Source organism: Balaenoptera musculus, chromosome 16, assembly GCF_009873245.2.
Source record: "Balaenoptera musculus isolate JJ_BM4_2016_0621 chromosome 16, mBalMus1.pri.v3, whole genome shotgun sequence".
NCBI classification, from domain to species: Eukaryota; Metazoa; Chordata; class Mammalia; order Artiodactyla; family Balaenopteridae; genus Balaenoptera; species Balaenoptera musculus.
The window spans coordinates 6,288,303-6,303,704 of record NC_045800.1 but is presented as its reverse complement, the minus strand read 5'-3'; the positions used below and the strand labels follow the sequence as shown (position 1 = coordinate 6,303,704).

The 15,402-nt window shown below is 45.5% G+C and overlaps 1 protein-coding gene across 1 annotated transcript in view; it reads right to left on the bottom strand.

Annotated features, from left to right (window-relative positions):
* Positions 1 to 15,402, bottom strand: part of ADAM12 (ADAM metallopeptidase domain 12) — a 386,617-nt gene that overhangs the window by 53,784 nt on the left and 317,431 nt on the right. The window contains exon 12 of the mRNA XM_036827896.1: positions 2,484 to 2,661. Coding sequence (XP_036683791.1) covers positions 2,484 to 2,661 — 178 coding nt within the window. The remainder of the gene's footprint in view (positions 1 to 2,483; positions 2,662 to 15,402) is intronic.

Here is a 15,402-nt window from a genome sequence, read left to right as displayed (position 1 = left end):
CCAGGTCCACAGGTCTGACTAAAAGTTTTGGTCAGCTTGGAAACTGGGAAATGGGCTTTCATACCCTCAGACACAGTTTGAGCTTAAACTTTAAAAAGAAATTTTAAAAAAAAATGAAAGAAAACTAAGAATTGAGGCAAAAGGCTTGCCTGCGACTTTGAAAGATTTCTTGGAAGAAAGAACTTTGGATGAGGAGAACGAGAGTTCTCTTCAGATAGCAAGAACTTCTCCTATTAAATAAGGACCCTAGGGGCTTCCTTGGTGGCGCAGTGGTTGAGAATCTGCCTGCTAATGCAGAGGACACGGGTTCGAGCCCTGGTCTGGGAAGATCCCACATGCCGCGGAGCAACTAGGCCCATGAGCCACAACTACTGAGCCTGTGCGTCTGGAGCCTGTGCTCCGCAACAAGAGAGGCCGTGATAGTGAGAGGCCCGCGCACCGCGATGAAGAGTGGCCCCCGCTTGCCACAACTAGAGAAAGCCCTCGCACAGAAACAAAGACCCAACACAGCCATAAATAAATAAATAAATAAATTAAAAAAAAAAAAAAAAAAAAGAATCCTCAAATAAGGACCCTAAGCACAGAAATATACAGTTGGGAATTACATGGAGGGAGAACACAGCTCTTACGTAAGCAAAGAGTTTGAGTTCTTCAAAGCTGTCCTGCAATGAGCTGCCTGGAGAGACAGTAAACACCCTGGGAAAGCTGAGTGACTTCTTGATGGAGGTAAAAGAGAAGACCACAACAGCAGGCTGGCGAATTTCAGGCACTCAAGCATTTGCTGACATGATGGTGGCGGTGGTGACGCTAGTGGTGGGGTTGAGGTGACGGCGGTGACAGCAGTGGTGATGATGGTGGGGTGGTGGTGGACATGGTAACAGTGGTGACGGGGAGGGTGGCAGGGATGCTGGTGGCAGTGCTGGCATATGGAATAAATGATGGCTAATAGAGTCATTCCAAACCTGAGAGTTCATGGCTCCAGGAAGAGCTGTCAAATTTATTTAGATTAACAAACAATTACAAGGAGTTCAGATAAAAGATAACCATTTCAAGTCAACATGACCTCTCCTGAGAAATAGGAGTAATTTAAACTAATTTTGTTTTTTTCTTTAAGCAATTAGAAAAAGTCTCCAAGCAATTTCCGCTTTGCATAACCCATCCCATGACGGTTTCAAGTTTTCCTCTGCTAATCTGTAAAAGAGTTTCTGTGAGGACTTAGGACTTTGTTCCTGCATAGTAACCATTCTCTACGCACTGTGAGCAAAACTGAACGCCGCTGTGGACAGCACTGTGACCTTGGATGAATCCTGATTTTGGCAAGGGCACAAAAACATTTCATCAAACCACCTCTGCGACCCCCATCCCCTAGAACTTATATTCACTCCCAATATTCTTACAGAAGTGGTCAGATGGAGACCAGGGTCATTCCTGCTGATGTGGGAAAGCTCAGAGACTTGGAGATTGGACATGATGAAGGTTCTATAACCAGTTGCTTGTTTGATGAACACAGGAACACAGAGCCTCAGCACAAGTTCCCTTCCATCCCCGAATCCCCCTTTCAGAGCAGCCCTCCAAGACATGCTCTTCCTAAGCCCTCATCAAACCGGTTTGTGAATTTAGCTAAGCCCATCTTGAACTTGACTACCACTGCAGCTTGCACAAGCTCTCAGGGAGGGACTCCCACATGGAGACAGCCTGCTATACAAACGATTGGCTTTGATTTATTCTAAATCGACCTCCTTCAAGTTTTGAGGGGGTACTTCTTTCGCCAGGGGGTCTCACTGTGTCCTGTCTTTCTCTTTCCTTCCCAAGATTATTCAGAGATTTTAAAATGGCTGTTATAATTTTGATGTTGATTAACTTTATCTTGGGCCCTACAGAAATGAGAAAATGTCCTGACACTGGCTGGAAAACAGGGTTAAATACGCCTTTTGCTGGATAAGAATGTTCCCCGCTTTCGCTTATTTCTTCTGAAAGCTAACAAGCAGACAGGCAGGAGCCTGGGCGCCTCAGGTCGTCCACACAGAGGAAGCTGTGGCAGCTGGAGCAGAATTTCAGCTTGGGAAGAAGCTCTTGGTTAAAAATGAACGCTGCTTATTCAAATTCCCCTCGGGTACACCCCTTACAGAGAGAAAGACTTGGTACTTACTAGCCATTTGAAGCCAGCATTCCAAGGCTTTCTTCTCTATCAAACTCAAAGCTAAATGCTTTTTCGTTGTTCTCGCCCTCATCCTGCCTACGCTACTGCGTCCTTCAACAGAGAAGATTCTTTATCTTGTTAAACCAGTGAGACAACTTATTCTATGCAATACTTAAAATTCAAGAAGGCCACCCTGGCTTATGAAGTTTGTTCAAGGTGGTCATGTAGGAGTTTTCCATCCTGCATTTCTAGCACTTTCATTCTACCGCACAATTCCTTCAAGGTCTTGCTTCTTGGCCCAGCCGCGAACGCGAGACCAACATTCTGGAAACGTCTCTCTCACCTCCGGTTCCCCACAGTCACACTCCTCTCCTTCTTCGACGTATCCATTCCCGCACTTCCGGCCCCCGAAGGACTGCGTCACTTCCGGCAGGTTAAAGAGGCACATACCCATGCCCTTCTCCAGGCTGGCCTCCAGGTCCTTCCTGCTGCAGCTGCTGAACACCATGGGGAACGGGAACCTGCAGAGAAGAGCCAGGACGTCAGTCGTCAGGGCACTGAGAGGCCTCTCGCATCCTTCTCGTGCAGCTGTGCGTGGTACCCACGGGCGCCATCTGCCTGGGTGGCCACTGTTAGTCTCAGTGAACAAAGGCTTGAGCGGTGTAAAATGAGGCACCTTCGACTACACCCTGAGGTCCAGTCCTGCACAGTTCCAACACCACTGATGAGGAAGTGCTTTATCCAAAAAGAAATGACCTTTGGATGGTTTCCAGATCAACAACTTTAGATTGTGTCTCATTACAGACATCATTAATAGTTCTGTGTGAAATGATATAATGGAAAGTGAATGCTTAGGATCTGTAGCTTGTAATATGAACGCTATCTATGTTCATATTGGAAAGTACAAAGATGAAAAAAGTACATTTAAGTCTTTAAGCCATTTTGAGTTTATTTTTGTGTATGGTGTGAGGGAGTGCTCTAACTTCATTGATCAGAAAGGCCATCATCAAAAAGTCTACAAATAATAAATGCTGGAGAAGGTGTGGAGAAAAGGGAACCCTCCTGCACTGTTGGTGGAAATGTAAGCTGGTACAGCCACTATGAAAAACAGTATGGAGATTCCTCAAAAAACTAAAAATAGAGCTACCATATGATCCTGCAATCCCATTCCTGGGCATATATCCAGAAAAGATGAAAACTAATTCAAAAAGATACGTGCACCCCAATTTTCATACTAGCACTATTTACAATAGCCAAGACATGGAAGCAACCTAAGTGTCCATCGACAGATGAATGGATAAAGAAGATGTGGTACATATATACTGACATATACAATGGAATAGTACTCGGCCATAAAAAAGAATAATGCCATTTGCAGCAACATGGATGGACCTAGAGATTATCATACTAAGTGAAGTAAGTCAGACAGAAAGACAAATATCATCTGATATCACTTATACTTGGAATCTAAAAAATGATACAAGTGAACTTATTTACAAAACGGAAACAGACTCACAGACATAGAAAACAAATTTATGGTTACCAAAGGGGAAAGGCAGGGGGAGATAAAGTAGGAGTTTGAGATTAGCAGATACAAACTACTATATATAAAATAGATAAACAACAAGGACCTACTGTAGAGCACAGGGAACTATATTTGATATCTTGTAATAACCTGTAAGTGAAAAGAATCTGAAAAAGTATATATAACTGAATCACTGTGCTGTACACTAGAAACTAACATAACATTGTACATCAACTATACTTCAGTTAAAAAAAAAAATAAGAAAGGCAATCATTATCCCAAGGGAGGGGGAAGGTACAAATGACTGAGCTTATCAACTCCACGGCTTCACAGACACAATCCCCATGGTGGGTCACGGCCGGCTGATACTGGTTTGGGCCTATAAAGGGCAAACCACTGTCTCCCCAGGCACAGCTCTGAGAGAATGGAGGTGGTCAGAAGTGCAGGTGCTGCCCTTGCCTCGAAAAACCAGGGCTACATAGGGATGTGGCCGAGTTGGCCAACTTCCCTGCAAAGCTCGTGCTCCCCCTTCCACGGTCCGGAGGGGCTGTGCCACCCACCTCGCTCCTGGGTGGGCTGTGTGATAATTCTTGGTGATGGAATTAGCAGAGGGGAAATGACATGCGTCACTTCTGGCCGAAGGTAGTTAAGTAGCTGTTCCTTCCTTTCCCCTGCTGCCAGCTGGGCTCAGACCAGTCCAACGTCCCAGGAGGGGGACGAGCCAGACACAGCACCTGGTCCTGACTCACTGACAGCACAGAGCGCCATGGCGTCACATGCAAGGGAAACACATCTCTATGACGGTAAGCCCCTGAAATTAGGGGTTTGTTTCCCACAGCAGCTAGTGGTCCCTAACGTATATAAAGCATCTGACTCTCTTTTACGAATGCGTTTTCCCAGGTCTTAGGCAGCGATTATCATAAGGGCTACGCACACCAGAAAGCCAGGTTTTATTACTTAGTGAGGAAGCAGGACCTGCTGACCAGCAAGCCCAAGCACCCTCTCCCATGAAGACAGGATGACATTATAATTGGACCCCAATCAATTGGCCAAACCAATGTGTGCCGCTAGGTTTCCCTGAAGACCACCGACGAGCCACCATTCAATGATTGAGTCTGGCAATACTTCAAGATCATGATGAGTTCCAGGGCCAAACTGGTAACACTGCACTATCTCCCCAAGTGTTTTCTATCAATCTCAGGTTATTAACTCTGAAGTATAATTCTAATCTACGAGTAAATTAATACATGCAAGTCTTGCTCGTGGATACAAAGACAATAAACCAGGACTTAGCTGTAGTGCTGTAACAAAGTTCCTTTCGAAATCTTTATAACTTTCCTGGGCAGACAGATTGATTGTTCCTGGTATCAAAAGTGATACTGAATAGCTTCAGATGATGAGCCACAAGAAAAAGTGTAATTTTGTCCATTTAGAAGAGCTTTGTGTTGAAAAGATGACAGTACATCACACAGGGAATTGAGAGCAGTACTTCGCTTTGCAGTGGAAGAGATGGAATCTTCTCCAGTGTAAGCACTTCCCAGGGCGCCTCTATCTCAAGGCCTGACCCAGGAGACTAAACCTCATTCTCACTCAATGATACCCAACCAGGTGCTGTGATGAAATCTGACCAGTTCCTTCTGGGAGGGCACTGATTTCTAGAAAATGTTGAAGTTAATTAGGAAAGACACAAGGAGAAATTGTAAGCCTCGGGAATGGTTTATAAGCAAGATTAACAGCAGTTTATAGCAAGATTAACAGAAGCGCAGTGAAAGAGGGGTATCAATCACCCTGCTTCGCAAGTGAGCACATGCCCACGAGCGTCCGGGGATTAGAGGGCTGAAACCAGCTCCAGAAACAGCTCCGACGAGCCCTCCCATCTCACTGTCTTTCAAAACAACAAATACATTTTGGGTTTTTGGGGGGATTGACATTTAAAAAAAAGGGATAGAAGCAAGATGACTGAGATCAGTTTAAGTCCAGGATTTAAAATTCAGAGTATTTGGGAGAGGAGAACAGATCAACTGTTAGCAAAAAAAACGACTCTTTTCGTGTCTGTGCTGGATGTGGTCAGATAGAAGTCGAGTTATCTGCGTAATAATACATTTCTAGTTCTCTTAGTTTTTTCCTATTCTGTTGAAGGACAAACCCCAGGTGCTTTTAAAGTTCTCTCTCATTTAGAATCGTGGAGGAATAGCATCCACCCAATTCACAGCTTTCCAGCCTTACTCCGAGGAAGAGCGTCCAGGCGCTAATTCCTCCAGGTGCCTCTGCTGTAACAACAAAGCAGCAATGTTCTCCTCAGATGCCAAACAAGGTGTGGATGAGTTCACCGACACTGAAACTGACCCTTGCTCACCATCACTCACAACACAGAGCCGGGCCTCGCAGCGTGTAACCCGATTTCACCAGCAGGACGCCTGCCTTCAAAGTCAGTATAATTAAAACCTCCAGCAGCTGCCGGCCATGGCTCACAGCTCCTGCGCCAAAAGCACATGTGAACAGGTCCTCTTTCCCTCCAATCTGGGCCTTTCTGACTCGCTCAGAGTGACCCCGGGGAGGCCCCTTGGGAAGGCCAGCGACCCTTCCCCACACCTTCCTGCCCTCTCTGTGGACTGGACCGGTCAACATTCCCACCTCTACGTGAGGATGGAGAAACACCTCTGCCATCCTCCACGACCTCTCTTTTGATGACAAATGGCAATGTGTCCAAGGAGCATTTTGTACCTGCAGAGTATCTTTACTGCCTTCATCCTTTCATGATTTCTCATCATGGAGAACAGGTGACTATTTCTCTCTGATAGAATATTCCTGAGCCCTATTTGGGCATTTAGAGAAAGCCAGGCTTTAGAGGAAGAAAAGCAGAGGAACCTGTCACTCATCATTCAATTATTCTGCAATTATTTATTCAATACCTACTGTGTTCCAGGCATTGTTCTAGGCTTTGGGCAGATGGAATGAATAAAACATACACAAATCCTGGCCGTGGTGGAGCTTGCATCTAGTGGGGCAGACGAATAATACAGAAGATAAGGGAATCAATTACCTATTAGAAAGGAATGAGCATTAAAGAGAAAAATAAGACAGGTCGGGGGAGAGGATGTGCGAGGTGCTGACCTTTTAGGGAGGGTGGTCAGGGAAGACCTCACGGAGGGGAAGGCATCTGGGGCTCTCACCAGAAGGATGTGAGGGAACAGGTGGAAGAACATCTGGAGGAAGAACGGTCCAGGCAGAGGAAGGAGCCAGTGCAAAAGCATGTGGGCAGGTGTGACTGGCCCAGAGGACTTTGTTCAGCAGAAAGCAGCAGGCTCTTCTTTCAGTAACACACACCCAGAGGGGCGACCCCCTCCCCAGAGAAGACCCCTAAGCCCTTGGAGGTCAGGCTGATGGCAAAAGACTACCATGGAGCATCATTCAATGGGGGAGGGGAGCTTTGCCCTGCATGAACCAAGCACTGATAATGGCTGAAGGTACTTTTCATAAGAATTTCAAACTCTTATTCCCCCCCACTTTTTTTAAAAATTTTTTTTAAGCAAACTAGTTTTGATTGACAAGCAAGGGTCTGCCTATCATCTCCCTTCTGCTGGGATCATCTTGGTTGATCGGTATGTAGGAAGGAAGAAGAGAGTAACTAAAAACTGTATCTAACCCGATGGCCCTCCCTCAGTAAACAGAATTCAGTGATCTAAAATGATTTCATGCAAATCAAAACTACACTGAGATACCACCTCACGCCGGTCAGAATGGCCATCATTAAAAAGTCTACAAATAACAAATACTGGAGAGGGTGTGGAGAAAAGGAAGCCCTCCTACACTGTTGGTGGGAATGTAAGCTGGTGTAGCCCCTATGGAAAACAGTATGGAGGTTTCTCAAAAAAACTAAAAACAGTTGCCATAGGATCAAACAATCCCACCCTGGGCATATATCCAGACAAAACTATAATTCAAAAAGATACTTGTACCCCTATGGTCATAGCAGCACTATTCACAATAGCGAGGACATGGAAACAACCTAAATGTCCATCAACAGATGAATGGATAAAGATGTGGTACGTATACACAATGGAATACTACTCAGCCATAAAAAAGAATGAAATAATGCCATTTGCAGCAACATGAATGGACCTAGAGATTACCATACTAAGTGAAGTAAGTCAGAAAGACAAATACCATATGATATCACTGATACGTGGAATCTAAAATATGACACAAATGAACTTATCTATGAAACAGAAACAGACTCACAGAGAACAGACTTGTAGTTGCCAAGGGGAAGGGGGGGTGGGGGAGGGATGGAGTGGGAGCTTGGGGTTAGCAGATGCAAACTATTATATAGAGAATGGATAAAGAACAAGGTCCTTCTGTATTAGCACAGGGAACTATATTCAATATCCTGTGATAAACCAGAATGGGAAAGAATATAAAAAAGAATGTATGAATATGTATAACTGAATCACTTTGCTGTACAGCAGAAATTAACACAACATTGTAAATCAACTACGTTTCAATTAAAAATAAATAAAATGATTTCAAATCTCAAGAGATAAGGGAATTTGAAGATACCAAATATCAGAGTCCTGTAATTACAATAGAATCCTAATTTACACATATTTAAACACCTTTTACAATACGTCTAAGTGGTCACTGGTTGCACAGTGCCTAGTGCACAAGAGATGTCACTGATTGTTGGCTTAAGGACTCAATGAGCAGTTCATTGGTTTGCATGAAAAATGGGCCAGTGGACCTTGAACAACACATGGAATCCACTCCCCAGCACCGCGTCAGGATCCACAGACAGGATCTATCAGCACAATGATTATTCAGACTGCTATTTCTCCAATGTGTCCACACAAAAGAATGCCTCCAGGGAAATGCTTGCTCATCTCCCTGCTTCCCAGACACCAACTCTGCTTCTGAACTTTTGATGATAGCAGAATGAAACTTTTGGGATAGTACGTTCACTACTCCTTCATTCATCCACTCACTCACTGGAGAAGTAATTATTATATTTAAAGCTCTGAGGAGGATCCTATGATGACTAAAATATGGCCCCAGCCCTTCCCACTCTCCCCCTGCTGGACCTTTGCCAAGGGAACTACTGGACACGCCTACTCCCCACACTGCCTCTCCAACCATATAAATAAAATATCAGAAATACAATACATTCACATCTATAAATGCATCATGCATATTTATTCATATAGAAATTATATAAAATATATAAACATATATAATTATATTGAACTGATACACACTCTACATATTTTTTTGGAATAACTATTTGAGAGCCTGCTTTAAGCTAGATGATATGATGGGTACTTTTTCATAGTAATATTTTCTTCTTCTTTATACTATCTTTTTTAAATTTACATTTTAAAACAACACAGGGAGATAGGTATTGTTATTCCCATTTTGCAAATGAGGTGAAGGGACTTGTTTAAGAGTTCTCAGTTAGGGGATGGCAGAGACTAGATCTGACCCCAAGTTCAGTTATTTAACAAACTTATGTTCTTCACTGCAGATATCATTTCAGCCCTGGATCACCTGCAGTAAACTCTTGAAACATGGACGGGGATCAGTACAGCCTTGATGTGCTGATTTACATACGAAGGAGGAATCCTTCCATCACTCAGACCACCTGCCTGGATCAGAGCCCCTCAGAGTGTGGTCCCAGCTTCAGCATCACCCGGCAACCTACCAGAAATGCAAACGTTCAGACCCCATACGGACCTGCCGCCTGAGAAAAAATCGGGGGTGGGGTCCAGCAACTGTTTTAACAAGCTCTCCAGGTGATTTCATTTTAAATTGAGGTAAAATTCACATAACATAAATTCACCACTTAAAAATACATAATCCCTTGGCTTTTAGTACATTCACAGTGTTATGCAACCATCACCACTAATTCCAGAACCTTTTCCTGAGCCCCCAAAACAACCCTCACCCCATGAAGCAGTCACTCCTCATCCCCTCTCCCCCAAGTCCCTGTCAACCACTAAGCTGCTTTCTGTCTCTCTGGATCTGCCTAGTCCAGACATTTCATATAAATGGAATCATCCAATATGTGATCTTTTATGTCTAGCTTCATTCACTCAGCATGAAGTTTCATCCACGTTGTGGCACTATTAGTACTTCATTTATTTCAAACTAATATTCCCTTGTAAGTAAGACTACACCACAATTTGTTTATTCATCAGTTGATGGTCCAGGTGATTTATCAAATTATCAAAATTAACGCTTGGGAACAACTGACCTCAGTTTAAAATTCAAATGTTGTAAAGATCATATATGGACAAATCCACACCTATTTGTGTAAACAATAAGAAATGCAAACTAGGTGCGTTATAGGTCAGCTTTCTTGCACTTAAATTAGAAGTAGTTCTACTTTCCCCTGTGGTTCCATTTTCTAAGAAAAGCTCGAGGTACAGCGTTTTGAAACCTCATGTGATTGTAGGCATGTGTTAAAAATTCCATGAGAATCTGTCTCTTAAAGCCAAATTCAAATCACAAATGAATTTTTCAAATATCTTTAAGTGTTAGAGCAGGCTAACTGACTAATCATCCTACTTTATACTAATTAAGGTACCAGCAAAGGTTCTGACTGTGAACAGAAAGATGTTTCTGTTCTGAAGTTCCTTCCACTTGTTTCAAACTCCAAAGTATGATAGTTCTGCTTCCCTTTGGCTCATTTTGTTCCTTTCTTATTTCATAGCTTTATTCCCTGGACTGTTAATGAAAAGAACATTGAATTGGGCCATATAGTTGCTCATGACATTGAAGATCCCGTGTAGCCCATGGTCGGTAGTTTAAAAAGACAAGCCTCAGTTTCTTCTACAGCTTTCGGCAAACTCATCACAACGTGCTTTTTAATACTTTTCATAAATTATCCCAAATATGCCAGGACAGCAGCTAATTGAATTGACATATAGCAGTGACAAGCTGGTGCAAAGCAATAAAATTCGAGAATTATTCAGAAAAGAACCCCCTTTGCATGATACTTTTCCTTGGCAACAAGAATGCTTTAAAATGAGTATACCTAGGACCCAGAAAAAAGTGCTGCTTTCAGCTCACGGGCAGAGAATTTCTTGCAGACACCCCGCCAGGGTGCCTGGCTCCTGTTCAGATGTGACCCCTTTAGTTACACACATCTGCCTTTTTTCCTAATATTTACCAACCAAGGACACTTGGGGGCAAGTTTACCATGCTGAATGCAAGGTTAGAAATAAAAAGCCAATGAAATAGACAACCAGGTGATTTTGGAAAACACACACACACACACACACACACGCGCACACACACACTTTTCAAAAGAGGAATGCACTTATGGCTTCCCACCGTAAATGCAGTCACAGCTTAATATTTCAGCCCGTCACCAAGTTGCCAAGTAAAACATTATTAGGGGTTACTTTTACTTTGACAAATCTGCAGTCAGAAAATTCTTTTCTTGTAGGAGCCTATTGTGCATCTCACGGCTGTATTCTTGGGGGTGAATCACACTAAGCCCATTTATCAATCTTGACAGTGGAAGTCGGGAGTTATCTGCCTTGCAAAAGCTCTCTGGGAATTATCTTTTCTTGTTGGCAATTAGGCAGCTAGGGAAAGCAGCTGCAAGCAGGCTGGATTCACTGGGGCTGCAGGTCACTGTTCTTGATGTTTCCTTTGACTGCCCTGCCTCATTAACAAACGTGTGCTGGGTCCCAAAGAATCCATGTTCCTCAGCTCCAAGCTCTGGTGGGCGAGGGTCGGGGGGGAGGGGGACAACAGTCCGCAGGCAGATTGCAGCAAAGAAAGGCAAGTGACCAGAGGAAGAAGGATGGAACAGTCTGGGCAGCTGCTGAGAACAGCTTGGAGCTGACATAACCGTGTGACAGGAAAAGCCAACGTTGCAGGAAACCAGGGATGGGAAGCCATCCAGATTGCTCTGTTTAAATCGATTGAAAAAAACAAAAAAACACCTCACATCTTCTACAGCTGGTAAATGATTAGATGGTAAAGGGATAACTGGTTTGGGGAAATATGTTGCTGACATTCTGCCTCCCACTGATTTCTTCTTGCAGACTGAGATGGAGTTTTATTGTCTCCTGACAGTGGAAGTGACAGAGGCAGCAGGCCTGGGAGGCTACTGTCGATCTGGGCACATGGCACAGAGCAGCTGGAGAAGAATCGAAATTGGGAGACTGAGTCTGAGCGCCCCATCTATTAAAACTAAAGCTCAGTTTTAAAACCAAGCCTCAGTTTTCACACCTGCAAGCCGGGAATAATAACTACCCTGCACGCTGAGGGAGAGAACAAACGAGCTTCAAACACAAATTAACACAAATTAATTAATTTGGTTAACTTCAAAGATGCTAGCTGCCAATATTTGCCTGAAAAAGACGTGTATCTCTTCCTCATTTAGAGGCGCTGTTTTGGCTATTTCAAATTACAGTTTGCCAGTGCCTTGTACGTTCTAGGGCTTAGAAACATTTTCCAATACGGTGCAGAATGTATTACAATTATAGCCAAAATGTAGCAATCTTTAAACTGTAAAACCACAAGTCAGCTTGAGAGAAGGGTGATTCAGGAGGCAAAGGAATGATCAAGCAGTTAAATAGGATCCCTCCATTTAATACATATGTGGTGTTAAAGGCTCTGCTCATTCTGGAAGGGCCGAGCCATCTCTAGCTCAACCAGAACATGGGCTTAGGAAGCATAAACAACCAACCGAACCACCAACCAACCCAAACAAACAAAGATGCTGTTTACATGACTGTTACCCGCCATGCAGCTGGCAGTGGTGGTTCTGAGTTGTTGGAACTTTTTCCAAAGGACTTTCCCAGAGCTCTAGTGACATGAACACCCTCCACGTATTCTTCTGACCTCTTCCTCCACAGCCAAGCTGCTAGGCGGGCGCTCGGAGGGAAACGTGGCCACAGACAGACCAGACCTGCCCTCCGTTCTCTGACAACGCGACCTACTGACTCTTCATCACTAAATCTGCAACCAGCTTGAAGAGCTTTTCCAAAAACAAACAATAACACACAGGTCAGGGCCAAGTTCTATGCATTCCTAGATCCTCCAGGAGCACAAGCCTCACACTGTCACCAACTTCTCTTCCTAGAGGAACGCAGGGCCCACGGACACCAATGGGTGCAAGAAGTCTTGGTTGGGATGGATTTGCTCCGCCAAGTGTCAACCCCAAAGTTCTCGGGCCATCTTGAGAAAAACCGTTAGGTTTTTCACAATTACGCCCTGGAATAAAAGCTTGCAATCACCATGCACAGAATTTAGGAGTGACCCAGAGGCAAGTCCTGTTGGGGCAGGCAGTGGTGTCTGCACCCGTGGCAACTGACCTGGTCTTCAACAGCCTGGCAGGACTGAGGTGCAGCCCAAGGTCACTCCGTTTCAGGGGATTTTGACTTCATCTCGTCCTGCACGCCCAGGATAATGAGTAAAAATACCAACAGCACTTACCATTCTTGAGCAAGGGCCTGCTGTGGACGGGAAGCCTGGTGGGCATCCTCGCTCACCGACTGCCCGGTGAGCCAGATTATATCATTCCTATTTTACAGATGAGGAAACTGAGGCACAGGGCAGTTAGACACCTTGCCACAGTCCTCTGGTTCCAGGGTCAGGACCGAAAACCCAGCTTCCTGACCTGAAGGCCTGTGTTTTCCCTCTGCAGCCACGCTGCCTCAAGGGCAGTCAGGAGGCCTCCGGGAAGCCTCAGGTGTGACGGGGCGCAAGCGGCCCGGAGCCAGCATCAGCATTCAGGAAGAAGAGGGCAGTGGTCCAGGAATCTCTGGCTCCCTGGAGTCGGGGGCAGGTAACAGTGGAGCCCACGGTCCTGCCGGCTACGCGGAGGGCACGGTCGAGCACCTCCCGGAACGGCTTTGAGGCCAAGAGAAATGGCGGCCGGAAACTGGGATTTATGGAGCACACCTGCGGCCACGCACACACCTGAGGGAGGTTGTGAGCCCACGCGGGTCTCAACAAGCTGCGGGCAGAGGGAACCGTCGCCCACCGGGAAGGCCCGGGACTCCGCCGGAGGACTTTCCCGGGTGTGCTGGGAGGTGGACGTGGGCCCACGTCCCACTCCGCCCGGCCAAGGGTGCCCGGCGTGACCCTGAACACGCGCGCTCACTCGACAGAACGGAGCCCCGGCGGAGCCCACGGGAATGGAAAGCGACTGCATTAGGACCAAACGCTTGACCCCGTGGGCTGCCAGATGGGCCGCAGACGGCGAGGCAAACCACCGGGCCAGGAGCGAATGATCAGAAACGCCCTGAGAGGACATTTCCATTGTTAATAGCAAACACCTGGGGCCCAGAATGGAGCCATCTGTGGCACGTTATAATTCATGCCTTTAACACGTGAACTCTGACCTCTGCTCCTCCTCCCCGGAAACCAATTAAAGTATAAATGTAATTTCTCAGAATTTTTAATAAAGAAGGAGACCAACGAGGCCCCGGCTGGTTGAGAGGTGCACAGGCGGCCTCTAGGCGTTATCAGAAAGTAGACCTTTCGCTTCTGTGCTCTGACGGCTGTTTCCTCCCGAGCTCAGTCCCTAAAGGCAGGGGACTCAGGGCAGGGCACCAGCACCCCACTAAAGGAGCCCAGCCCATCAGAGGCAGTGTCTCAGACTGGCTTCTCAGCTTCATCACAGGAAGAGGCCGCTGTCTCTGCGTGGGGCTCCTCGGGGATGAGATTCTGGCAGATATAAACAGATTCAGGGGTTAATAGAGGGCAGTTTACACGTCGGTCGAGATAACTCCGCCCTCTCCTCCTGCCCCAGGAGACAGACCTGTATAGATCATGCCCGTTGCATCTGCTGACTCTGCAAGTCTGTAACACTTGTAATCAAACATGATAGGAAAAGTGGTCATGGTAGATACTTCCAAGCCACCCAACGAGGGCTGAAGTCTTTTTGGCCCTGTTCTTACCTCGCTGAGCTCCTGATGCTGGGCTGGCCATCAGGGCAGCCTGAAACTCAAGAGCCGTGAAGACTGGCACCCATGTTCCCCTCCCCCTCCCGCTGCCGCTGGGGATTGGGAACCGAAGGTTCCTTTGCTCACAGGGGCCAGGGGATAGGCCAGAGGCAGGAGCCGGAGGCTGTGGGCTGATCACCTGGAGTCTGGCCCTGACCAACCACGGGGCCTCTGGCCTTTCTGAACCGCAGTTTTCTCACCTGTATGATGGAGGTGATTGTATCTGCCCTTTCCTCTTAGAACTGTGACAGTTAAATGAGAGAGGAGATGTGAAAGTTCTTTGTAAACTGGAGAGTAATCTGTGAGGTCTACAGGGTCTTATTCTTACAACTACTTTTAGTTTTTATATTTTTAACTTCCCACCTCCTACTTTAGCTAAATTAAGCACAGGCTTGCAGGAGAAGCCACTTAGGGAAGAAGTCCACCTTTTGAAAGTAAATTGCTCCTTGGTCTCCATGGAGTTAAAAGAAAAACAAAAAACAATGGACTCAGCCTCCTATTTACCTGGGGTTTCTCAGTCCTTATTCTTTTTCATTTTGCTTTTGTTTTTCTCTTTATTGTATTGTTTCTGTTCTTGTGAGTTATCATAACTCCATTGTAGATGATGTGGAATATACAATAAATGACATTGGCAATGCTGCAGCAAATGCTATAGTATAAAAGACGATGGCCTCAGAATCTTCTCCTTAGAAGTTTAGCCATTACATGAAAGGTGAAATGTGGCTTCACTCTGCACACATCTGATTGTGCTGGAATCACCATCCGTCTGTCCATCC